General features: G+C 45.0%; 3 protein-coding genes across 6 annotated transcripts in view; 1 reads left to right on the forward strand and 2 right to left on the reverse strand.

The window, feature by feature from the left end:
- rplp1 (ribosomal protein, large, P1) overlaps positions 1–22,770 on the reverse strand; it is a 93,525-nt gene extending 70,755 nt beyond the window's left edge. The window contains exons 1-4 of one of the 2 annotated variants that reach the window (XM_060043095.1): positions 22,537–22,770; positions 21,468–21,542; positions 20,281–20,395; positions 19,730–19,831 (exon numbers count right to left, since the gene is read on the reverse strand). In XM_060043095.1, coding sequence (XP_059899078.1) covers positions 19,749–19,831; positions 20,281–20,395; positions 21,468–21,542; positions 22,537–22,608 — 345 coding nt within the window. In that variant the 5' untranslated portion in view covers positions 22,609–22,770 and the 3' untranslated portion in view covers positions 19,730–19,748. Of the gene's footprint in view, positions 1–19,701; positions 19,832–20,280; positions 20,396–21,467; positions 21,543–22,536 lie in introns of those variants that run through there. The other variant, XM_060043094.1, reaches the window with a different exon arrangement.
- clptm1l (CLPTM1 like) lies at positions 9,856–18,925 on the forward strand. 3 transcript variants are annotated; one of them, XM_060043282.1, is made up of 19 exons: positions 9,856–9,966; positions 10,056–10,167; positions 10,922–11,140; positions 11,434–11,528; positions 11,898–12,105; positions 12,505–12,707; positions 13,202–13,280; positions 13,392–13,509; positions 13,725–13,819; positions 14,207–14,291; positions 14,707–14,810; positions 15,145–15,210; positions 15,301–15,351; positions 15,471–15,553; positions 15,843–15,877; positions 16,081–16,136; positions 16,360–16,404; positions 17,137–17,252; positions 17,966–18,925. In XM_060043282.1, the coding sequence occupies exons 3-19, from the start codon at positions 10,982–10,984 to the stop codon at positions 18,060–18,062; spliced, it is 1,695 nt and encodes a 564-aa protein (XP_059899265.1). In that variant the 5' UTR covers positions 9,856–9,966; positions 10,056–10,167; positions 10,922–10,981; the 3' UTR covers positions 18,063–18,925. The 3 variants fall into 3 exon arrangements, with proteins under 3 accessions (XP_059899265.1, XP_059899264.1, XP_059899266.1); XM_060043283.1 differs by having other exon boundaries at positions 9,867–9,966; positions 10,946–11,140; XM_060043281.1 differs by having other exon boundaries at positions 9,856–10,167.
- A 755-nt stretch (positions 22,771–23,525) lies between the features above and the next one.
- The window catches only part of ptk2aa (protein tyrosine kinase 2aa), a 59,078-nt gene continuing 56,920 nt past the window's right edge, over positions 23,526–25,683 (reverse strand). Inside the window, exon 36 of the mRNA XM_060043468.1 lies at positions 23,526–25,656. Within this exon, the coding sequence (XP_059899451.1) occupies positions 25,530–25,656 (127 nt within the window). The 3' untranslated portion in view covers positions 23,526–25,529. The remainder of the gene's footprint in view (positions 25,657–25,683) is intronic.

The following is a 25,683-nucleotide window of genomic DNA, read 5'->3' on the forward strand; positions in this document are numbered from 1 at the left end:
CAAGTCTACCTTATTTTTCATCTCTATCATTTCATCCCTCCAGACTGAGCTGACGCCAAACCGACGTTAGCATAAGCCAACCTACCTAGCGTAAGCTAGCTAGCAGACACTCGCATTCGTAGTCGTTATATTTCTTGAAAAATAAACAATCCCTTGTCCAGTTTGGAGCGGGCTGTTATGGAGTGTTGTTCGGTAAGTCTGTGAACTTCAGAAAACGTGACTTTGGGTACATTTACCAGGGATGTCGTGAAAGTCAACTGCCGGTCCTCCATCATCAGTTCGCCAGAGTGATGAGTGGTTCACCGGATGTCACAGTGCACAATGAACACCGAATGCGGAAGTACTACGTATCAGCGTGATAATCCCCTATTCCTAAACCTTTGCAGTAGATTCTGTTTGACCATCTTATTATTCGTACTGTTCGTACTTTTCCCCTTATTCTGGTCCTGTTCACTTTATATTTGTGGTACCTGCTGGTTTGCATACGGCAGATGATTCGCTGTCTTTGGTATACTGTTGTCTACTGTTATAGCAAGACAAAAAAAAGGACAAAAGAATAGAGATACATTGTGATGTGGACATGTGCAAGGTGAGACCGACAGGAGATGGAGCAGGAGGGGCATGAAATGTGCAATAGAAGGAGGGATTAGGTGGAGTAGGTGGAGAGGCAGTGGGAGGAAGAAGAGAAATATTACATTTGTGTGTCTATGATTGTGTGTGTGAGTATGTGTTAGAGAGAGTGTGTGAGACAAAGAGAGAAGGTGATGACAAGATGAGAAATACAATGATCTGGGGTCAGCCAGTGTGTGGGAGCGTGAGCAAAGAACTTGTCTATGTGTGTGCGTGTGCGTGTAAACACATCATGTCTCTGTGGCCTTTTACTCGGGCCACACTGGTTACTGAAAGAAACATGCCCTGGGCTGATAACATTTTTCAAAGTGAGCACACCTCTGTGCAGGGCCATGCACGTGTGTGTGTGTGTGTGTGTTTGTGGATGTGTATGGGTGTGTGTGTGTTTGTGTGTATGTGTGTGTCATAAATTATTTGTCTGGGATGAAACAAGACAGCAACAACCTTCTGGTCTGAGATCATGCCTGCACATTAATATTACATACACACACACACACACACAGTACACACAATACTCAAAGGGAAAAAAAAATACACAAACATAACCAATTCACACGGGTTGTGGTTCAGTCGATTGGTATTATAATTACAAAGACAAACCCATTATTGTTATACTTTGAGGTACATCAACTAGTAAGCAAGATGACAAAGACAACCATCCCCCCGCTAGGAAACTAGTAATATCAGGAAGAAGAACGTCAGCCTTTCATTGTCCAACTAGCCTCTCATGCTAGTAAGCATGTCTGCTAGTTATCATGTTCGCTGGCTAAGTATTAGAGAGACCTTCCAAAGCAAGGGGACCACAGCCTCCCCAACTGTATATATACTTTTAACTATCCACTGTGGGCTTGACTATCAGCAGATAAGTTTGTTAGTGCGTGTGAATGTATTTTCACACACACACACACACACACACACACACACACACACACAAAATGTGTGCACTGTTTGTTTACCATTTCGTGAATGTAATCGCATTAATGTATGCAATTGAGATGCCAGTCTGCTTTGTTAAGCTATTGTACAAAAATCTCTCTCACGCACACACAAACACACAACACTATCCTTGAATCCTAGCCTTCTCATCTCTCTCCCCAAAGCTCAGCATCCTCTCCCCCTCCCTTCCTCTCTCCCTCCCTTTCTCTCTCTCTCTCTCAAAGAGCCACAGTGCCCCTGGTTGGTGAGACAGAGGTACTACAAAGCTGGAGGACTATGTGGCTACCTCTACTAACCCCTGTGTCCAGCTGTGTGTGTGTGTGTGTGTGTGTGTGTGTGTGTGTGTGTGTGTGTGTGTGTGTGTGTGTGTGTGTGTGTGTGTGTGTGTGTGTGTGTGTGTGTGTGTGTGTGTGTGTGTGTGTGTGTAATTACTAGCCTAGATAAATCTCATAAAATAGAAGGAGAAAGACAACTCCAGAGACAGTGAGGGGAGTGAGAGGGGGGGCAGGGAATGATCAAAGATAGAAAAGGTCCATTAGAGGTGGAGGTACAGAAAGAGATAGATGGGGTGGTGCGTTGGTTACAACAACACCGTGAACGAATGTCAGAGACTGTACGAGAGAGAGAGAGACACACACACAGAGGCAGAGAGAAAGAGACGGAAGCAGAGAGGAAGAGAGGCAGAGAAAAGTTTACTGCATTTTATTGCATCTTCGGGTGTTGATGGACTGACGCAGAGAGAAAGAAGCAGAGAAGAGAGAAAGAGAAAGAGAAAGAGAGAGAGAGAGGGAGAGAGAGACCCCCTATTAGAATCCCGGGCGTTAAGAGAGAACAGACAGAAAAACGAAAGCAAGGATGGGCGTGGGAGTGATAATGGACGATACTTCAGAATATAAGAAATCTGAAAACTGAAAGAAGCAGAATTTCCCTAAGAAATAAATAGCCGGCCGTTTTTTTTCTGCCGAGTCAGAGGTCCTTGAGAAGAATCAGCGGGTGGGAGATAACAGTAGGGGTTTGTAGATTGAATACCTGCTGGAACGAAGCCAGTCAGAAAACTCACAGACCTACTACTACTACAGCATAGAACACAGGAGTTATATGTTCTTGAATGACGGAGCTGGAGCTGGGGACAACAGTTTCAGAACCAAACGCAAAATGAGGTTGCCTTGAATACCATAATAACGAACGGTCAAATAATTTCCCTCTGTGTGTACTGTGTATCCCCATTTACACGACCCACACCTTTCTACCTTTATATTGGAATCATTCGCAGCAATCAACCTTTCATCAATGGGACTTCTAAAGTGCACTCTATTGCAGCACAGATTCAAACGGAGGAAATCAAATAAGGAAAATCTAAATGTAACTAGGTCCTCATAATTAAACTCTGAGTGGAGAAATGACTCCACTCAGAGTGGAGAAATAGGCTAGATGTGTTATACCGTTTTAGCCGCGGTTGCTAGTCAAACAGCAGAGACCTTGGCCGTCACTTGCGAGCTGCCAATAACCTGCAGTGAGTCTTTAAGCCCAGTAGCCCACCCCTTCCCTTTTTTAGCTGTCGTGCAGGCGTGCCCCTCTTCCCCCCTAAAAGAGGATTGAATTAAATGTGCCCTAAGCAATATTTTTTTTAAAATAAATGTAAAATGGCTTTATTTTGAAAGCCATCACTGTTACAGAGTGTTTGTTCAGTAACAGTGGTCTCCAAGTCCCACTGCTCGGCAGTAAACGGAAAGAAAAGTATCTGGCATCCCGTTCCCGCTTCATCCAATCAGGAGCGAGAGCCCCACGTAGAGGTGGAAACCTCTGCGTGTTCACGGGCAGGCAGGCGGCAGGCGGCCGGCTTTCGGCGTTGACTCGAAACGGCAGAACAGGGGAAGCTACTGATTCCAGCGCTCCGAGCGAACGGCTTACATAACCAGATGAAAAAAAATACGGCTGAGGGAAGGGAAATGATGCTGCCAGGAAAAAGAGACAGGTGTCGGGCAAGGCCTGCCTTCATGTGATGACGTGGGGAGGAGGGGGGGGGGCGAGTGCTCACTGCGAAAGCGGACAGGAAGTTAGCCAAAACGACAACATCACTTACACGCCTTTAGAGTTGTGGAAGCCACTGCATCACGTTATGTTTGTGGAGTCGTTTGAACCCGGGGCTGTGTGGGGCACTAGTTATAAAGCCCAAGGACTGACTGCTACTGGGCATTGATTTTGATCTCCGCTTCCTATTGTTTCAGAGATAGGGGGGTGGGGGGGGGGTCGAAACCAGGAGGGGATGGAAAGGTTGAACCGGGTAAATGTGGATTTGCAGAACTAGTGTGAGAAAAAGACATCTAAAGATAGATAAATGGTCTAATCGCTGGGTTGCGTATCGTAAAAGTGTTTGGCTGTTTAAAAGGCGCGTCACTTCAGCACAAACTGCTGCCCCTCCCAGACCAATTAACCAGCGAGGAGTCAATAAAACAAAAACAACAATATTCAAACGATAGTTTTCTCCTTCATATCTCACGACGTGGCGTGCAGCAAACCGAATACCGGCGCCGATCGTGCTCGAACCATCGCTGGGCTGTCTGTCTAACCGCCGCCTTGCCTCCCATTCATTTCCCCGCGGTGACGGCTCGGAGCCCACGAGAGGCTTTTAACCAGAATATCATTACTTTTAGCGGTAGACCTGGGAGACCTGGAGGATATACTCCAGACAAAATATAATGCGCAAAACTAATGAAAATTTCGGCTCTCAGCAGTGTATACAGCTCAGCGCCGGTTGTATAGCATGGCTCACTCGGACCCGATATGAGGAGCTAACCTTTAAGAAGATCCGCTGGCTCTCGGGGGGGGGGGGGGGGGGGGGGGGGGGGGTGACGAGGCCGTCTAAACACCCCCAGGGGCGCCTTAATCGGAGGTGGAAACACACCACGCACACGGCTTTTCATGAGGCTTCCTTCAGCACCACAGTGGGCAGGGTTTGTAAGAGGTCGGGTGAGAGGAAGGTGAAAGGTCTGGTACATACACGGTGCCACCGACACTTAGCGAGGAGAAAACCAAAAAACATATCTCCTGATCTCGATTTATATAGCTCACATCTCAATATACATAGAGATCTCAAATAGACCTGCTAGTAGTTGAGTGCACGTGAATCTCTCTCTCTGTGTGTGTGTGTGTGTGTGTGTGTGTGTGTGTGTGTGTGTGTGTGTGTGTGTGTGTGTGTGTGTGTGTGTGTGTGTGTGTGTGTGTGTGTGTGTGTGTGTGTGTGTGTGTGTGTGTGTTCCGGTGAAATTGAACTGTCACGGCCAGAATGAGCACTTTGATCATTTGGTGTTCACGGGAGACGAGAGGTGGGGACGACGGGAGAGGCAGAAAGAAGGCAAGACAGGCGGTCGAGAGACAGAGAGACAGAGAGGGATAGGCGGAGGACAGGAAATGAGAGAGGGCGAGATGAGGAGAGAACAGGAAGTGTGCGAGAGAGAGAGGGAGAGAGGGGGTACTTTATTGATAGAGAACTTAGATTAGGGATGAAAGGCTCCTTTCTCCCCGTGTTGAGGGGGGGGGGGGGGGGGACTCGTATCACACACCACTTACCCAGAATTCCTAGCGTGAGATGAGTTCCCAGCATCCCTTTCATCTCCTTCGCGCCAAGTAGTGGTCTATCAGAGAAACCCCCCCAGGAGACCGCCGGTGATGCGAAGACACATGTCGCAATGCACATCTACACACACGCACTCACGCACACACATACACACCCACACACACACAGAGGAACACGTGGTCTCACACACATTCAGAGATAGTGCAGCCCAACACCACAGGGCTGTCCTCCTGTTTGTCGTGATCACAGAAGGCCCTCATCGCCGGGGTGTTTGGTCTCCGTTGGCATGGCAACCAGGTCGGTCCACACTGGTCAGTCCAGTGTGGTCCGACCCAGACAAAGAGAACAGACAGAGAGACAGAGAGAGAGACGTGGCAGTGAAGGGGATAGGAGGGATGGGAGAGAAGGAGGAGGTGCAAGGTACTTGAAGTGGATAAGGAGGTGAGGACCAGATGAAGTGAAGAGTGTGAGAGAAACTTGACACACACACACACACACACACACACACACACACACACACACACACACACACACACACACACACACACACACACACACACACACACACACACACACACACACACACACACACACACACACACACACACACACACACACACACACACAGAGTCCCAAGTTGCATGTGAATGACCAGTGGAGCGAAGATGCGACATCACTGGGCAGCGGAGAGAGGAGGAGATGGAGCAGCAGGATGGGTGGAGGGGAGGGAGGGGAATGGACAGAGATCAGAGACATGATGCACGACGGAGCACAGATAGGGAAGGACACACGCAAACAGGTCGACACAACACGCACACACACACACACACACCACCAGAGAGACAAGGACGAAAGAGAGACAGGAAGAGAGGACTCAACAGCACACACGGAACAGCACCAGAGAGAGACAAGGAAGAGAGAGATGGGAAGAGAGGACTCAACAATACACACACAACACCACAAGACACAGACAAGGACGAAAGAGAGAGAGACAGGAAGAGAGGAACACAGAAAACAAGACAGACGGACTGAAAAATCAAGACGGAAGGACACAAGACAGACAGACTGAAAACAAGGTGGAAAGACAGAAAACAGAGACAGACAACAAGACAGACAGAAAACGAGACAGACAGTAACAAGACAGACGGACGGAAAACAGATCGACAGACAACAAGACAGGAAGACAGACAGAAAACAAGGCTAATGGACAGAAAACAGGCCAGAGATAGAAAAAACAGAAAGCAACACAGACCAAAAAATAAAGCACACACTTCAAAGTGTGATTTTTCAAGACAGAAGAAAGAACCAAATAAGACGGGAAGAAAGTGACCGACGGAGAGAAGCTTCCCCTCCACCTTTGGAACCTCGCAGGCACGCCGGACAAAATGGCTGCAGCTCAAACGAAAAAGGAGTAGAAAGAAGCTTTGAAGATTCCCCACTTGCCTGGAGGTGACTTTGTGCTGAGAGAGGGAGAGAGGGTTGGGAGGAAAGTTAGTTAGGGAATGAGCGAGAGAGAGGGAAAGACAGTGCTGGGAGAAGACAGCAATGGAGATGAGGTATAGAGGTTGAGTGTGACCTGGGGTAGAGAGCTGTCAGGTCCTATGCCATTTTCTACTCGCCTCTATCTCTTTCTATCCTTCAATCCTTCCTTTGCCTTTGGTCACCCCATCCCCATCATTCGTCTGCTCTCTCTCTCTCTCTCTCTCTCTCTCTCTCTCTCTCTCTCTCTCTCTCTCTCTCTCTCTCTCTCTCTCTCTCTCTCTCTCTCTCTCTCTCTCTCTCTCTCTCTCTCTCTCTCTCTCTCTCTCTCTCTCTCTCTCTCTCTCTCTCTCTCTCTCTCTCTCTCTCTCTCTCTCTCTCTCTCTCTGATGATTGACATATTATCAGCCAATGACCTTCTGCAATTGAGCCAGCCCCCACCAATTAAAAAAACAGGTCCATTTCCCCTGTCAGCTCCAGGTAATGAAAATCCATGTGGATTCCCCCTCTAAATTACCAACACACACATACCATCCCCCTCCACACACACACACACACACATACATGCATACCTATACGCACACACATACACAAACACACATACAAACGCTTTAATAATAAATACTGGCCATACATTAAGCCAAGCAGCGAGGGAGAGGGCAAACGTCTAAACAGGTAAAATGATGTGCATGCCACAGGGTTTATGTATGTGTGTGTGTGTATGTGTGTATGTGTGTGCATGCATGTGTGTGTGTGTGTGCGTGCGTTGGAGGTTAAAACCAGAGGACAGCAGAAGGGCATTTAACTAAGTTCTCAATCGTAGAAGACTCAGAGCGAGAGAGAGCGAGAAGGAAGAAAGACTTATGTAGAAGAGCAAAGTACCCACTTTGAGTAAGCAGGAAGAAGAAAGAATGGAAATGCAAAGAATGTGTGTGGGAGAGCTAGGTGGTATAAGAGAGAGTTATAAAGACTGACAGAAGGAGAGAGAAAGTAAGCGAAAGTTAGTGAGTGAGTGAGTTAGTGAAAGAGAGAAGCAGATTGAAAGCCACAGAGAAGTGAGAATATTTTCAGCGAGAGAAAACCCCTCTGTGTTGATAAAGCTTTGAACCCTTTGAAAACAATGAGCACCTATATCTGGCACATGAACGCACGAACACGTGCGCACGTACAGCCTTCGACCATCTTTCCTTTGATCCTCAGCTGTTGTTGACCCAAGATCTCGCCTTTTGTTGTCAACCCGATACAGGAACTGAGAAGGAAGAAAGCCCCTAAGGATATGTGCGTGTGTGTGCGCGTGTGTGTGTGTGTGTGTCGAGCGCGCGCCTTTGTGTTTGTGTGTGTGTGTCTTTGTGTTTGTGACTCAGACCTCTGGAGAAGAAGATGAGATTACTCTTTCTGACCTGAATAAGTGAGTAAGTAAAAAAAAATAAAAAATTCATCCACATACAAAGTGTGGATGATAAAAAAGTTCCATTTCTTTTACATTTGAAGTTAGAATAAATATAATAACGGATTTTGTTTGAAAATGTCATTATTCGTCAATATTAGTTAGTTATTACATTAAAAACCAGAGATCCTCATTCAGTTGTGACTGTAAACATCTCCATTTGTGACTTTCTCCGACATCGTGAGACATTGTGAGATTGTGAAGGAAAGAATGAGATTAATGTGAAATGAGATTAATGCGTTAAAAAATACAAAGACATACACACGCTGAAACCACTTAAGAGGATGTCCTTCATTTGTTTTGAACCCTATGTCCTGTTTATCTTAGTCCAACATTTCTGTGGGCAAGTTTCTCCCAGTAATTCTGGGTTCAAACCCCATTGAAGCCCAGATGTCTGGAGTATACCTGTCGGCATCTTTGATGTTGGTAAGATTTGAAGGGTTGGAAAGAGTGAGAGCAGAAAAAAGCCAGACTTTGAAATCAAATAACCTCAAAAAAATCAAATAGCCCCAAAAAATCTCTTTGCTCCCTCCCTGCATTCTCCGCCGTTGAGAAGTGTTGCATTTCAGGCACTTGTGATTGACGGGCAAGATGAAATCTCCGAACCAATCAGGGGAGAGATAAAAAAGTAATGGATATTGGTCCGAAATAAATTGTCTCATACAGAGGCAGCCCCGCAGTCAACTAGAAACAGATTTTGTCACAGCGCATTTCACTCACTAATAGCTGACGGATGGCTCGGCCATACCAAATTACACCAAAATTAAAACTCCTAAATACTTACAGCCCCTTTGCTGAAGTGGCATTTGATAAAATGGTTGACTTGAGCTTAATGCTCGACGCCTTCAGTACACGGTATAAGAGAGGCCTTCATTACTAGTAGTAACCCGGCTCCAGATCCTTGGGGACGACAACGGAACACTCAGTGGACAGTAAGGACACTTGGAGAATATGGAGGCCAACTGCAAATCCGTTCCCCTGAAAGGAAGGAAGGAAGGCCGTGTCTCTCTCTCTCTCTCTCTCTCTCTCTCTCTCTCTCGTCTCTGTACCTTGCCTCTTGCCCCTGACTGCGAGGGTCCCATGGCGAGTGATGGATGTTGATGAAAGCGCACCGAGCACTGATTAGGGCGTCGCAGAAGTAGCAGAGGATGAAGGAAAGAAAAGGAGAGGGAGAGAGAGAAGGAGAGCTGGAGGGAGAGAGCCAGAGGAAGAGAGGGGTACGGATGGTCTCAAGTCTGTGTGGATCAGTGGATGGAGCAATTGCACCTCCAAGCTGTCACATAATGTTTCTTATCACGCTACGGGGAAGGACAAACCAAGGAAGACATAATACGAAAGGCATGATTCTTTGATTTTAGAGATTTCCCTAAACGCATCAACAATAATAAATAAATGTGTTTAAACATTGTACTGTACTATTGTATTCTATTCTTCGAAATATGTCAATTAGTTCCCATTGATACAGTAAAAAAATAAAAATATCTATCCGTTTGGTTTGTCTTTGTTTTAAATATGCTAATAGTCATCCGTCAGGTTGTCACTACATCAACATATTTAAACTGCTTCAGGTGTGTTCTTGTAATTGCCTACTTATCTAGACCCCAACATGTTGTAGCTACGTCATGTTTGGTCTCCATTGGGTTTTATTTATATTTTCCTAAATGCTGTCCTTCATATTTAGCATGGAATAAATGCTTGAGGAGGGTATACAAAAACCTAAAAAAATATTAAAAATCTCGAGATAGTAACGCATCAAAAAGGCGTTAGCGGGTGTGGAAGGCGGGAGGGATCGCACCAAGTCTCGCGTTACTAATGCTCCAAATCTCATCGAAAGCATCTACCAGGAAGCGAATGGCGGAAATATAAAATCCACTGCAGTTTTCTATACTACATTCAGGTTACTATTTTTTTTCGTGAATAAATGAAGACCACACATACGCATTGCTTCGGTACCATTTATAATATTTGAAATTAAATTATACATAGATGGAATTGTGATACGGTCGCCTGGACGTCTTATCTAAGCAAAGCGCAATGGGTGAATAGGCAGCCAATCATCCATCGGAGAGTGTACTTACTGCTGGCCGTCTCTGCACAGGTAAGAAACACGTTTACTGTCATCTGAAAAACACGTTATCTCATCAAAATGTAGATAGCTTCCCATTATCAAATAAGGTAAGTCCCAAGTGGACATGGATGCAAGCTGTCAAATCATTGAACCTGTGATCAGTTAGCAATTGCGTCCATTCATCCACCCATACATATTGGATGTATCCTAGTGTGGTAAACCTAGTGTTGAATATCACCCTCCATCGTTAGTTTGTTAATGATTGTTCTAGTGTACACCGCTCTGTTTTCTTCAAGCTAACTAGAGACACTGACTTGGCAATACCTGACTAACAAGTTCCTGCTTCCACCATACCTCTCCATAAGAGACCACAGTCCACATAAACCGTCAGGCCATTCAGCAGGGCATTGGCATAATCATTGTCTCATTTGGCGAATGCTTGTTTAATAAATTATTTTGATCAACAATATTATTGTTGTGGGATTTGCATATGTTTAACCAACATTAATCACAAGCAGTGAGTTCAGATGCATGTCATTAACGGTCAGTTAGGTGTTGGGAATGACAAGTATGCACACAGTTGAGCCTGGAGTTGTCCCATCCACAGCCCCCTAGCCCGGCTGAATCGAACACCCTAGCCTGGCTGAATCAAACAAACCTAGCCTGGCTGAATCAAACACCCTAGCCTGGCTGAATCGAACACCGTAGCCATTACACCACCTATCTAGTCATGCTGCTACATTGTCTCCTCTAGTTGTTCATACATCTTTGTCATAACGACCAGACACATGGCTGTGTGGCCCCCTAGCCTCTGAACAAGACTCGCTCCGACCCGGGCGTGACCATGTTCGAGAGGACGTCCTTCACCACGCTGATCGTGGGCGTGTTCGTGGTGTACGTGCTCCACACCTGCTGGGTGATGTATGGCATTGTGTACACCAAGCCTTGCGATGACCCCCCCAACTGCATCACGCCCTTCCTGGCCAGCAAGCCCAGGCTACAGGTGGGGAGCTATCAGATGTCTGTCTGTCTGTCTGTCTGTCTGTCCAACCACACACCCAACCTTTTGTCCATCCATTGCTCTTTGTGTCTATCCACCCACACACAAACCCTTCTGTCCATTTATTGCACTCTGTCTCGCTGTTTGTCTGTCTCTGTGTATCCAGCCACACACCAACCCTTCTATCTATCCATTTATCCATCTGTCCATGTTGACGGAGTACCAACTTACGATACTCAATGATTTCTGATGATCAATTATGCTCTTCTCTCTCTCTCTCTCTCTCTGCCCAACAGTTGAGTATCTACAGCACGCTGAAGCCCAACGCGGACGGAGGGCACACTCTCATTCACAAGGAGGACAACTTTGAGGTGGACAGCAAGTTTGAGAGGTAGGTTGTGAAACACCCTGCGCCGTCTGATATGTACTCAGGTTCCACGCATGTGGCGGTGCCCTCGCTCACAAGGCAAGTGTCCACGTAAATTTCAAATAAAACAGTCAGTTGTATCAACTGACTTTGAATGAAAAAACATAATATGCCTGCATAAGCAGTGGGAATGTGAGTTAATGGAGGGGAAAATCAGGTTTTGAGGAGAGGAAGTGGTTTCAGTGTGTTGGTGGAGTTGTGAAAGACAAATTGTATATAAATTTAACTAAAGTCCAGCCTGCAGGGAACACCATATGTGATGATTAATCTTAACACTGCCCCCTCCCCCTTACCATTTACCCCTCTCTCCCACCCCTCTCTGTCCCCGTGCAGGATAGTCAACGTGTCGCTGCCCAAGAAGACGCGCCACAACGGCACGCTGTTCGCCATCGTGTTTGTGCACCAGGCGGGCGTGTCCCCCTGGCAGGACCCCAAGCAGGTGCACCTGGTGGCCCAGCTCACCACCTACATGCTCCCCAAGCCCCCCGAGGTGTCCCTCATCTCCGCTGAGGAGGGCCAGGCCGAGGACGACGGCACTAAAGTGAGCTAGCGGCGGGCGCTGCATCTGTTTGACTGTAGAGTTCACAGTTCAGTCAGGAAGTCGATGCTTTCATCCAAAGAGACTTGCAGTGAAATCAGATGCAGGTCGTAAATGTATTACCAGACCATGATAGTCCCGAGGTCCCCTCTTAAATAAAGGGAGAAAGCCTCTATAGGACATACAGTAACACACTAACTTATACAGTTACTATGTAGATGTATAAACTGTTATACAATCGAAACATATTGGAGTATTTCAACAAAACTAATATAATGTTCTAGGGTTGGCTAGAGGTGGTTGCGGGGGGGGGGGGGGGGGGGGTTGGCTATAGTTGGGGGGGTTGGCTATTGTAGATGTCCACGCCATCTACTTTATACCTGTGCCGGTTTTGCATGTCAGGAACTGAAAGTAGAACCGGGGCAGCAGAACGTTCGCCACGGCAACCCCGCGTCAGGGGGCGGAGCTGGAGGGGGAGAAGGAGCCGCCGAATCAGACAACCCCGTTTCCCATTGGCGGACGCGGCTGACGCTCAACATCGTCAGTGACCACTTCCAGTTTGATAAGGAGTCCCTGCCCAACGACGTGCACCGATACCTCAGAGTGTAAGACCTGGCCTCAGACAAACACACTGCACACACACACATATACCTCAGAGTGTAAGACACTGCCTCAGACAAACACACTGCACCACGCACGTACGCACACATATACCTCAGAGTGTAAGACCTGGCCTCAGACAAACACACTGCACCACGTACACACACATATACCTCAGAGTGTAAGACACTGCCTCAGACAAACACACTGCACACGTCCGCACACATATACCTCAGAGTATAAGACCTGGCCTCAGACAAACACACTGCACCACGTACACACACGCTAGGACCGAAGATAGAACCGGGTTATCGTGATGTTGGATTCACCAGTGTTATCAACGTACATTCACTCACAAATAGGATAATGATATGAAGGCTTAGATAGGATAGCGATCTCAATCTTGGATTATTTATTTTTTTACTTTTTATCTTGTGCGGCTTCCTTCAACTGTGCTCTGCTTAGAGTGCAATGTAATCTGTATCTGTGTCTCATCCAGCTTCCCCAGTGGTAAGAAGATGGTGTATCTCCCACTGCTCTTTGTCGATGAACTCAGTAACAGAGTCAAGGACTTGGTGGTATGTCAATGTTTATGCTTTTCAGAATGTCTTAAGTGTTAACCAACATTAAATGTCTGTCGACTATTCATACAAGTGACTGTGTGTGTGTTTTTGTGTGTGTGTCTGTAGGAGATCAACCGCACCACGAAGGAACTTCCACTGACAATAAACTATGACTCCATCTCTCTCGGGAGGCTGAGATTCTGGATTCACATGCAAGACGCGGTGTATTCACTACAACAGTTTGGTATGTAAACATACACACGGCTCTACAGACGTGTGTAAACATTGAGTAACCGCATGCACTTTGTATCGCCATTAATAAACTAGAAGGGCTTGCATTACAAAGTCACAGCAGAGGCTACGAGGCAGTCACTTCCCTTGAACTCATTACCATTTTTAACTCTTTACAACCCCAAACGCACTCCTTTATCCTATAATGTGTTCCCCCCCCCCCCCCAGGTTTTACAGAGAAAGATGCGGACGAGATAAAGGGAATCTTTGTCGACACTAACCTCTACTTCCTGGCTCTCACCTTTTTCGTCGCTGCCTTTCATGTGAGTCTTTAAAAAACACGTAGCAAAATAAAATATATAAACTAAAACAAGATATAAAAACAATATCTCATAAACCTTACAAGGAGGCTGACTTCATAGAAACACAAGAGTGTTAAACGCACAGATGTAGCTCTAAAGACTAGTTTGGCAACCTTCCATTTAGTTATCTGTTAAGACAAGGCTCACAAATCTTTATGACACAGGCAGACTTTCTTTCTTGAGTTTAAAGAAACAACCGTATTGCACAAAACAGAAATTTGAGTTGGATGAATATGTCATTGATGCTTCACCAGTGATGTAATATTCAGTCTGACTCATGTGCCATACTTTCTCTTCTTTTTGTCATGTCGTCTATCCTTCCTTCCCTCTCTCCCTCTCTCTCCCTAGCTGCTCTTTGACTTCCTGGCGTTCAAGAACGACATCAGCTTCTGGAAGCAGAAGAGGAGCATGGTGGGAATGTCGAGTAAAGCAGGTGGGTCACATGACCGCATACTAGGTTTGGGGGGGGGGGGGGGGGGGGGGGGAGCCATGTCTGAACACGCAATCTCATTGGAGCTGCAGGACTCCATAGCATGTCGGAATTCCTTCCTCCAAAGAAATGACACCAAAGCCCAGCTTATTTTGTGGAAAGAGCGAAGGGTGCAAGGGGCTATTCTTAGACTTGGAAGGTTGACGCACAAACTGTTCAGCTTCAGAGGAAGCATCAACAAATGTTGAACAAATACAGTTCATACAGTTAACATGAGATGCACTACGATACTACGGTGCTTTTTTCCACACTAGCTCAAACAACCTTTCTGATGTAGTAAACATCAACCATTCAGATTTCCCCACTGTTCCCGTCCATGTGTTGTCATGACGCCGGTCTGTGTGTTCTGCCTCCCCAGTGCTGTGGCGCTGCTTCAGCACCATCGTCGTCTTCCTGTACCTGTTGGACCAGCAGACCAGCCTCCTGGTCCTCATCCCTGCTGGAGTAGGCTCCATCATAGAGGTGAACACACATCCCGGGCACTGTCAGATACCGGAGGCTCTCCCATCTACGTTGAATCAGTGTTTCCGTTCACAAGAAACAGATTGTTCAAGATGCTCGCCCAATTGGATAGTAGTATTAGTTCTTGAGTGGTTTTGATAAATGTTTTTTTTAAATGAGGAGATTTTGGTTTGGCATCCATGCTCATTTATAAACGGTATTGATTTATGGATACCCAGTTTTACAGAAAACCCTTGTTTTCGTATTTTAAAATCAAATTGAGTCGGGTATAAGTAGGTTCTGATGATTCTTGGGGTCTGTTCTGTTCTGATCTGTGATTGGCTGGTTCCCCCAGGTGTGGAAGGTGAAAAAGGCCTTCAAGATCCAGGTGTTCTGGAAGGGATCCAAACCAACACTCTTGGTAAGAGTCTAAAAGGTTTCTCTTTGTACACCGATGGTTGTTTGTTTGTGCAGGAGCGTTTAACAAAATGGGCCACTTCTGTGTCGGCAGTTTGGGAAATTGGACGAATCGGAAAAGAGAACAGAAGAATACGACACTCTGGTAAGATACATGCCCACTACACACAATAGGCCAACAGATAAGTTTCAATAGAGTAATGACGCCTCCCTCTCCAGCAGTAACTTGATATTCACCCTCTATTGCTCCTGTCTTGTCTGTAGGCCATGAAGTACCTCTCCTACCTGCTGTACCCTCTGTGCTTAGGAGGGGCCGTGTATGCCCTGGTGTTTCTGCGATACAAAAGGTAATGAATACCATGGTGGTCATTATTAACGTGTGTGTGTCTGTGATACTCTACTCCCTGCTTCTCTCCGGTGAGAGTTTGTGATTGTTAATTGACAACTAAAGACTCTTGAAGCGCTTAATCAAAAGTTCTGCGTGTTAAACGTCTCCTGAGCTTCGTGACAGAGAGTGCTTCTTCACTGAGACAGCACTGGCGCGTGCATCAGGAGGGTCCTGCACAAACCTGTTATTATACCCTCCGTCTTCAAACTCCTCACCTCACCCCCCCCCCCTTGCTTCCTCTCTCCTAGCTGGTACTCCTGGGTGATCAACAGCTTAGTTAACGGTAGGTTATACAAAGTTTCCCTTTTTAATATTCATAACACTGGATGTTCCTGTCCTGACTGTTCATATTTTGAGGTTTGTTTTGCATTTTCGATGGCTGATTAGGATCTTGATGACGATGTATTATCAATCAATGATCGACACAAAAACAATCCACGTGTCCAGTACATTGCTCTAACTACGACCTTCCCTGGCTCTCTGTAGGTGTCTACGCATTCGGCTTCCTCTTCATGCTTCCACAACTGTTTGTCAACTTCAAGGTACTACAGACACACATTGCCATGTTCCTTTCACCATTTTTCTTCCTATACTCTAGAATGCTGTTTTTATTAACAATTTCTCGGAGGGGGGGGGGGGGGGGGGGGGGGTACGTAAACTTGAGAGGCATTTATGATCTCTTGAGATTGAAATATTACCTTTTCTAAAACCAAAACACCCTGTTCAAACTTCCAATGTTTGTGTTCTTTGTTCCTTTGTGAACAGCTGAAGTCTGTGGCGCACCTGCCTTGGAAAGCCTTCATGTACAAGGTAAGATCCTCTTAATGCGCCTCAGATTCCCCTCACAGCTGCCGAGCCCTCACAGCCCGGCTGAGGGGGCTCCAAAAAGACACCAAGGGCTTTGTTTGTATGCTCTCCTGATGATGGATGCTTCCTATTGACACGGCTACTGCGTATACAATCCATTGTTTGTTATCCCTTCGCCATTCATCCATTTCATTGTTTAGGGTCCTCGTCTTTCTAAAGCTATTGGGTTTGATCCCAAGTGTCCGTAGGCAAAAGCCGAATTTACAGTCGCCGTTCCTGAAGTACACAAACATGGCATTAATTCTTGCCGTAACATTTGTTTGGACGGACAGTTTGAGCTGCTGGCAGAGGCTCAAAATGTCAGAGGTGTGCGAACACATTATCGCTTGAAACACGCGAGGGCTGGGATTGTGTCATTCTTGGTGGACGCACAGCGACTATAAATCAGGTTTAATATGTCATGTCGTCATCCCCGAGCACGGTGCCTAAGCCTTACCTCCCTTCTCCGGAATGACATGTATCGGAATACACTGCCAGTCACTGAATGACTTAATACTTAAGTGGTAATTGCTGTCTCTTAAGCGATTGAGCATTTCCTTACATTCACCATGGTATGGTATCTGTATAGCTATTAGCTATAAATTAAACAGGCCTCTTACTTCTCCGCTGAATAAGGCTATTTGCTGCCTCCGTTGTGGTCATTTGGATATTGATCGATCTGATTTCCCTCACCAGGCTTTCAATACATTCATCGACGACGTGTTCGCCTTCATCATCACCATGCCAACCTCCCACAGACTGGCCTGCTTCCGAGACGACATAGTCTTCCTGATTTACCTCTACCAGAGATGGTAAGACCAGCACTCACATCGGGGGTGGCTCCACCCACTAGTGTGCTGACAACAACTCGGGCAGTATGCCCTGTACCAACCCACGTTTGATTCTGACCTGTAGTCCTATGCTACCGTTTATATTTGAAACTACTCCACCTTTCGCTCCATCCAAGTACAAAAGCCCTTGCATACATATCTGATCCCTAACCAATGGTTGTATGCTACACGTCATCCCCTTGCCATCACTGTCCTGTCCAGAAAGCCCTATTGTTCATAAAAGTTGAAGATAAGTTAAAGATAACGCACCGCGCCAGACCTACCGCACTCGTTATTATCCAAATGGCCAGCACGCAACCGAACGTCTACCCCTACGTGGTGTGATGAACTTGAGGTTTGTTCCTAAACTTTCCCTGGGTGAGTGCAATCTTGCCTATCTAGGGGGTTAGGTGAGAAGTACTCACCGCAGGTCCACAGCCTCTTGAACCAAACGTGTGTTCTTCGTTAATCCAACAAACTCAGGAGTCTCCCCTGCAGAGAGCCTCCTCCATAGACTCTTAACCCATTCTCACAACATGAGACTCCTGCAGCCTCACCTGTTGCAATTTACCACTAATGAGAACCTCAACACCGCCCCCTCTCTGCGATGTCAGTATTGACACAGAGTCGTCACTTTTCAATGTGTTCGCTTGCATGGCTTGTCGACAAATAAAACGGTTGTGTTGTCTTTGCAGGCTCTATCCAGTGGACAAGACAAGGGTGAATGAATACGGCGTTTCCTACGACGAGGCGGACAAGCCGGGAGACAAGGGAAAGGTGCACAAAGACTAGAAGAGGAGGAAGATGAATTTGCCGTCCGTTAAACTTATTTATTGGTCTTTGACAGGACCGATAGATCTATGCAGCTGGTTTGATCCAAGTCCAATCCTACTGACGTCTAGGACATCCGATTGAATGAAGGACTTTATTTGAATTATTTTTTTATACCTTAAACCTGTACCATGGGAATGTCAGCCTGAGTGTAGTTTCTCGGTGTTGACTGACCCAATGCTGAACTACCGGTATGTGAATTGCTTTTACTTTATTTTGGAGAGGGGCTGCAAAGGGGCATTTCAAGTGATGTAATTAAGCAATTCTTGATTACACAAGGGGAAACCACAGGATGTTGATTAGGACATTATTAGCTATGGTTTGTGAGGGCCTGTTGATTTCTAACAGTGGGAACTAAACATAATTTTTTTGCACTGGAAACAAATTTAGGTCATAGCTATGCCCCCCCCCCCTCAATGTGTAACATACTGATAATGGTGGTCATCGTCACTGGTTTACAAAAATAATTGGACGTTTTAACATATATAAGGGAACAAAAACTCTGCAAAAATAGACTGTCAAATTTGGATATCCAACCTCCTGTTTACGACAGCAAATTTCATTTTTATGACAAGCTTTTTACCTCAAGTATTTTCTCCAAGGCCAATACCAGTGCCAAATGTAAAATAAAGTGTACTTTCTCTAGTTGTGTGTGAAACATGAGTTAGTATTACACCTGGACCAACTCTGGCAGAGCTCGTCTGAATCAGTTCAGAAGATGATGGTGCATCAATTTAAAATGTGGGCATATTTAATCGGAAGGGAATATAAATTTGCCTGAATATTGAAATGTTTTTTCAAATGTAATAAAAGTTTTAATATACTGTAGCTTTGTTTATTTGGTGGCTTAATCTGCAGTAGTTATGACACTATTCAACATGTGATGGTCCCCTAACCTATGGTTGTGTGATTATTGGATGTCTTCCTGGTACAATATGAAAATCGAAATGGCAATGCTTATGAATTCAAAACCATCAGGGTCATTACATTTGGGTGTATGCATCGCGCAGTTATTTTCTCACTGGTATATTCATTCACAAACTACAATTCACCATCTTTATTTAATGGGAAAATGTTTATAGAACCTCACCCTCTATCAATCTACCTGTGCAGTCAGTTGACAATGCCAACAGGTAGATTGATCAACATTACAATTAGTGTTGAGGGAGGGGGGGGTTCAATTAGTCCCGAGTAACTAGCCATTACAAGCAGTTTTGAAATCTGCATCTTCTGACATCACAAGTGGTCCAATAGATGAGCAATGTTTGCTACAAACCACTGGGTAGGCCGACATATCCAGCATACATCTGGCCACCTTCAAAACCCACTTCAAACTTGCCTGTGACCCCCCCCCCCCCCCCCCTTGTCTTGTATTTTTAATTTAAAAATAAGTTTATTTTCTGCGTTCCAGCGTCCTTGAAAGACGTTTTATAAATCCTATTTATTATTAGGTGGACACACCGACTTTTGATGTCAGAGGCAAATTTTAAAAACGTTTGTAACGACTAATCACTCACACGTGGTGGATAATATGTCAATATTAAAGAAAAGATAAAACTCCCTCAACAAAACAGGATTCCAAAAGCACCACAATACAATGTTTATTGTTTCCATTCTTTTATTTAGTTTTTTTTTTAGAAAACATTTCTAGTCGAAGAGACCGAAGCCCATGTCGTCATCAGACTCCTCGGACTCGTCCTTCTTCTCCTCTTTCTTCTCCTCTACCTTGGCTGGAAGGGCAGAAAGGAAAGAGGGTTAATGTCCGAATCATACAACATACAGAGGACCAATGGGTCTGCAGGATAGTGTAGGGACTAGGCTGTTGCGACTCCTACTCAGAGGAATTTGTTTTGATGCCATTGATGTTCACAATGCATCTGTAGGCTTTGGGTGGCAAGAGACCCAGAATTAATCTACGCAAGTTGCTTCGAAAATCTGTTACACCATTAACTCTCAAATCGTTCAGCAGACGTTTATCAAAAATGTATGAAAGCATTCAGTGGGTTTCCAAGGAACCTATAGGGATGGGGCATCATGCTGAAGGACACCTACAGATAGTCTGGATACATTTGGTACATTTGGTATCAAACCCAGTAACTTTTGACTACAAGTTAAACTACCCTGCTTCCAGACTAAACTGGAAGCTTTATACTAAGGAGAGTGAAGGTGCAATAGGTACCTGGTGCGTCGGCGGTCGCGGCTGCAGCAGCAGGGGCGGCACCACCGGCGGCCGGGGCTCCACCACCGGCTCCAACGTTGCAGATCAGGCTGCCGATGTCCACGCTGGTCAGGGCCTACAAGATCATAAGCATACAGTCAGGGACTGGTCAGGGCCTACAAGATCATAAGCATACAAGATCATAAGCATACAGTCAGGGACTGGTCAGGGCCTACAAGAACACAAGCATTCAGTCAGGGCCTACAAGAACACAAGCATTCAGTCAGGGCCTACAAGAACACAAGCATTCAGTCGGGGCCTACAAGAACACAAGCATTCAGTCGGGGCCTACAAGAACACAAGCATTCAGTCGGGGCCTACAAGAACACAAGCATTCAGTCGGGGCCTACAAGAACACAAGCATTCAGTCGGGGCCTACAAGAACACAAGCATTCAGTCGGGGCCTACAAGAACACAAGCATTCAGTCGGGGCCTACAAGAACACAAGCATTCAGTCGGGGCCTACAAGAACACAAGCATTCAGTCGGGGCCTACAAGAACACAAGCATTCAGTCGGGGCCTACAAGAACACAAGCATTCAGTCGGGGCCTACAAGAACACAAGCATTCAGTCGGGGCCTACAAGAAAACAAGTATACAGTCAGGGACTGGTCAGCGCCTACAAGCCTACAGTCAGGGACGGGTCAGAGCCTACAAGTATACAGTCAGGGACGGGTCAGAGCCTACAAGTATACAGTCAGGGACAGGTCAGAGCCTACAAGTATACAGTCAGGGACTGGTCAGAGCCTACAAGTATACAGTCAGGGACTGGTCAGAGCCTACAAGTAAACAAGCCTACAGTCAGGGACGGGTCAGAGCCTACAAGTAAACAAGCCTACAGTCAGGGACTGGTCAGGGCCTACAATAACACAAGTTAAGTCAGGGACTGGTCTGGACCTTGGTCAAGAACACTGGTATTGACAGTGAGGAACTGGCCAGGGAAGCAGTAATACTAATGAGCCAATAGATAGTTGCCCTTATAATGTCGTATTTAAAGGGTTGTGTTATAAATAGTTGATATTGAGAAGGGTGAGCGTAGGTTGAAAGCACTACAAGATAAAACAAATATTCAGTCAGTGAAACGATGGTCAGAATGACGATCAAGGTGTGCATGTGTATCTTCCAGACGGGGGGTACTGGCGTCCTCACCTTGGCGAAGAGGCTGGGCCAGAAAGGCTCCACGGTTACACCAGCTGCCTTGATGAGGGCGTTGAGCTTGTCCTCCTAAACACAGACAAAAAGGATAAAAGATTATTTAGTATTTCAGGGCACCATGAGTTACTGTACATGGAGTTGTTAAGCCTAACAATGGAAAATACATCTGTATGTATGACAGACAGGGACAACCATAGACAAAAGATGGACAATGCAGAGATCTTTCATTTTACATGGCTAGTAGTGTTTGCTTATGTTACACAAGTATGAGGTTAATCGTTATTATATAACAGAGTTCCCCACATAGATTAAGGTAACCCATAAATCGAGGGAGGCTTGCCATTAGACAGAGCAAACTTATTCAGACATTCATCAACACGTGGCTGTAAACTTTAATATAAGGTTTTTTAAAAGTTCTCCCTTCCCATGCCAGATCACAACAAAAAGTACTATTCATATCATAACTTTTAATATTAAAGCTGTCATAAGACAGTTAACAGCCATCCCTCAGCCACACCACCCTCACACAGGTCTGTCTGAATTGAACTTTTTGAATTGACATGTGCGAGCCGAGAGCTTTACGAATGACAGGTGTCAAGTCTAGTATCTAACCCAAGGAACGTAAATAAAAGACTGGCTTGGTTCATGCTGTATTATGCTACATGCTAACGTTACTATGTACAGGTCAATACATACAGATGTTGACATTGAGTAGGTTTCCTCGCAAACATAAGTTAACTTTCGAACTATACGCCAACAAACGATGTCCGTTTATACCAAGAATTAGAACACAATACATTAAGAGACATAGCAATGCTCTGGTCCAACAACGTGGCCTAGCACCATGGGAGGCGCCATTTTTTACCGGCTAGTTTATAGTAACTTTAGCTTTTAAGACATTCAACTGGCGAACCACTAACAACTTTTCCATAATGTGACAACGTTATGACTTTTATTCAAGCCCCTCATCAGCCGTCAGGGCTATTTTCGCCACTACGCGGTTCTCCCGGTGTAATACGCGTGTGTAAACGGTGAGTAGGGATAGTGAAGGCGGGAGACTTACGGTGACGGTGACCTCATCGTCGTGGAGGATCAGAGCAGAGTAAATACAAGCGAGTTCGGATACGGAAGCCATTGTAGATGTTGTATTTTAGGGTTTGGACGTCGGATGCCTAAATTTAACGGTGCTAGTCGCCGGATTGAGGGCCTTAGCTTCAGATGAAGAACCGAGCACCTTAGGCAAATTGACTTCCTACTCTGAAGGGTTTCAGCGGAAAGGGAAGGCAAAGGGGCGGGGAGTTGCTTTATATACCGTGCGTCAGCGCGTACGGGTACCTCCGCCGACGTCACGTCACGTAATGGCTTGGTTTATTTTTTTATTTCTGGTATTCTATGTAGTATTATTACTGCATTAGTCATTTCTGTATGTCTTGCAGACAAATATTTTAATGTGCTAGTCCTACATGATATTGGTGGTATGCAATGTCAAAATAAGACTAATTGTACCGATCAGCAGCTGGACGTTGAAAACTAAATAAATCAAAGAGTTGAGCCCTTCACCAATAGATGCCATATTTGCATAAGCACCACCTTTTAAGACATTTATTTTGCCTTCTCATAGATCCCCTCGACTTTGAAGAAAGTTATTCTTGTTAACAAAAATATATTTATATTATGATAATATTTATCATCATATACGGTTTATCTATATTATAGTTCACAAATTAAGATATATTTTAACGAGTACATCTTATTCTAGTATCATATTCATACTAATCTTATTATCAAGATTAAACATATCCTACTTTTGCGGGAGATTAAGATTAAACATCCTGGTTTGCTAAAACCTGGCCACAAAAAACCCAAAGCCCAGGCCCAACTCAATAACATGTTTCCTTATAGAAATGTGGTACTCGGAGAACAAATAGTTTAGGACTGTTAAGATTCAGTCTGCTTATTAAAATTGGTTAACTTAAAAAAGGTTTTAACCTCAGTTTGACTTCATTGCATTTTAGTTTTACAGAAACACAACAGACAATAACACGACAAGTGTTTAATATAATAACTGTTTTTTTATTGGCTTGGTTTAAAAACTGTACATGTAACTCCTTCCTGAGTATCCTACCTGCCCCAGAGAGAGAGTGAGGGTGAGGGTCATGGAAAGATGGCGAGAGGGAAGACGGAGAAACAGAGAGAAGAGAAGGATGAACAGAAGTAGAAATGAAAAGAATAAGGGGAGGGCCATAATAAAACGATGGGGAGAGGAATAATATATATATATATTAAAAAAGTATAGTTCATGGGTTTGTTGGATATTAATATTTTGAATAAAGGGATCAATCGTAATAAATTAGGGGCCTGCGTCAGTTTTATGAAACACTGCAGTGAAATTGGCATGGAGGAAATAGTATAATTTTGGTGGTTGTGTTGAGAGTCAAGGTGCCTTCGGTGTAGAGTTGGGTATAAGCTTTCAGACAGACCGGGGGCCTGCTGTAGTGTGTGTGTGTGTGTGTACAGGAAATTGGAATCAGCAACAACACTACTGGTGCAACAACACATTTCACCTCAAATTACCACGTTAAAAAAAGGACAATATCAACCATATATTAGTTTTTTTTTTTTTTCCCCAGCATTTGTCAGGACACGTAATAAGAAATCGAGCCACTAGGGGGACACTGTTCTCAAGTTCGTTGGATGTCAGCACCAGAACTGAATTTAGCGTCCGTTTTTATTCCCTCCTCTGTCTCCTCACAAGACCAAGGTCTGAGAAATCACAAATCAGGGTTTAAACATGCATAGTAACGGGTGAAAAACATAAATTAATCGTGGACCCCATCATCACCTGCACTCTCCACTCCACAGTAACCATCCATGACCCAGGGAATTGTTAAAAATAGAGAACTTCTTTGTGTGTTTACTAAGCGGTTTAGCAACAATGTCTTGTCTTTGCAATACGAATCAAGAAAGATAGGCCATTAAAAATCTTTTGTTCACTGTCCAGGTGCCTGAGATAGACCACTGATAGTGTATGTGGACACACACACACTCAGAAAAAAAGGATAAACTATCATTATCTATATATATCAACAATGGTTACCCAATACACTTTTTTTTAGTGACCATAAATGATTAGAACGGCAGTTAGCCGGAAACACAATAAAGTAAGTAAGTAGCGGCGAGACAAGATTCAAATGAACAATAATAATTACTGATAATAACAAGAAACACATTTAAGGCGTCGTCATTGTCATCTCGTTGACCGCCCGCTGATGGTGAATTCAGAGGAGTTCCAGTTGTCATGGTTCTGTCGGATGTGTTCTGTTGTAGCGTCCGTCCGTCTTCTTCGTCTCTTCCTGACTTGTTGTGAGTATGACGTCCCGGTGAAGCTGTGCTCTATAAGACCATTACCATTCAGTCATTATCCTTCAGTCGTTACAAGAGTCTTTATCTCTGCAGGGGGTGTGGATGTGAGGGGGACAGTAGTATACGTTTGTAGCCTGCTTAGGTAGACGCTATAAAAATCACTAATAGGCATTTCGAGAAGCAAGAGACAAAACAAATGAGGATCCTGGGAAAAAAAAAAGTAGTAAAAGAGAAACTTTTTCTATCCTCTTCTGCTTCCAATACAGAGCTTCAAAAGTAAAATAATGCAAGATAAGAACAAAATGTAGATCTAGCTATGGAGACACAAACCATGAGCTGCTATGGCTGGGGGTTCTGTTGTAGGATAGTGCCTTGAAGAGAGCTAGAGAGAGAGAGAGTGACGCTGGTTGATCATGTCTGATTGGTGTTTTCATTCCTTCATGTACATCCCATTGATCCTCCATCACTGGTCTTCACATCTGTGTCCTTATCCTTCTTCAGAGTCATCCATTCATTCACTGATTCGTCATTCATTCCATATATGTCCTGCAAGCCATCCATTCATCTTGCCCTCTGTGATTGGCTTTCACCCATCGGGTTCCATAGCAACAGGCCCCAACTCCATCTTTCTTCTCCTTCTTCGAACCTGGACTGGCCTTTATTTGATCCCCTTGTCCCACATTGGCGAGCAGGCTAGTGTGGGCGGGCCTGGGAGATCATCTTGAGCCGTGATTGGTCGATGACATCCAGAAGGTTCTTGGCGTCGACTGCGAGTGCGTGAGCAGCAGTCAGCATCTGTTTCTTGTACTCCTTTTGTAAGCTGAGGACAAGACACAGGTCAGTATCA

This window comes from Gadus macrocephalus, chromosome 22 (assembly GCF_031168955.1).
Source record: "Gadus macrocephalus chromosome 22, ASM3116895v1".
Taxonomy (NCBI): Eukaryota; Metazoa; Chordata; class Actinopteri; order Gadiformes; family Gadidae; genus Gadus; species Gadus macrocephalus.

Excerpts from the sequence above, each read along its gene's own strand:
- clptm1l (XM_060043281.1), top strand. The coding sequence starts at position 10,982 with ATGTTCGAGAGGACGTCCTTCACCACGCTGATCGTGGGCGTGTTCGTG. Across the intron at positions 13,281-13,391 it reads ACAGAGTCAAGGACTTGGTG|GAGATCAACCGCACCACGAA; the intron begins GTATGTCAATGT and ends GTGTGTCTGTAG. Across the intron at positions 14,811-15,144 it reads GAGTAGGCTCCATCATAGAG|GTGTGGAAGGTGAAAAAGGC; the intron begins GTGAACACACAT and ends TGGTTCCCCCAG.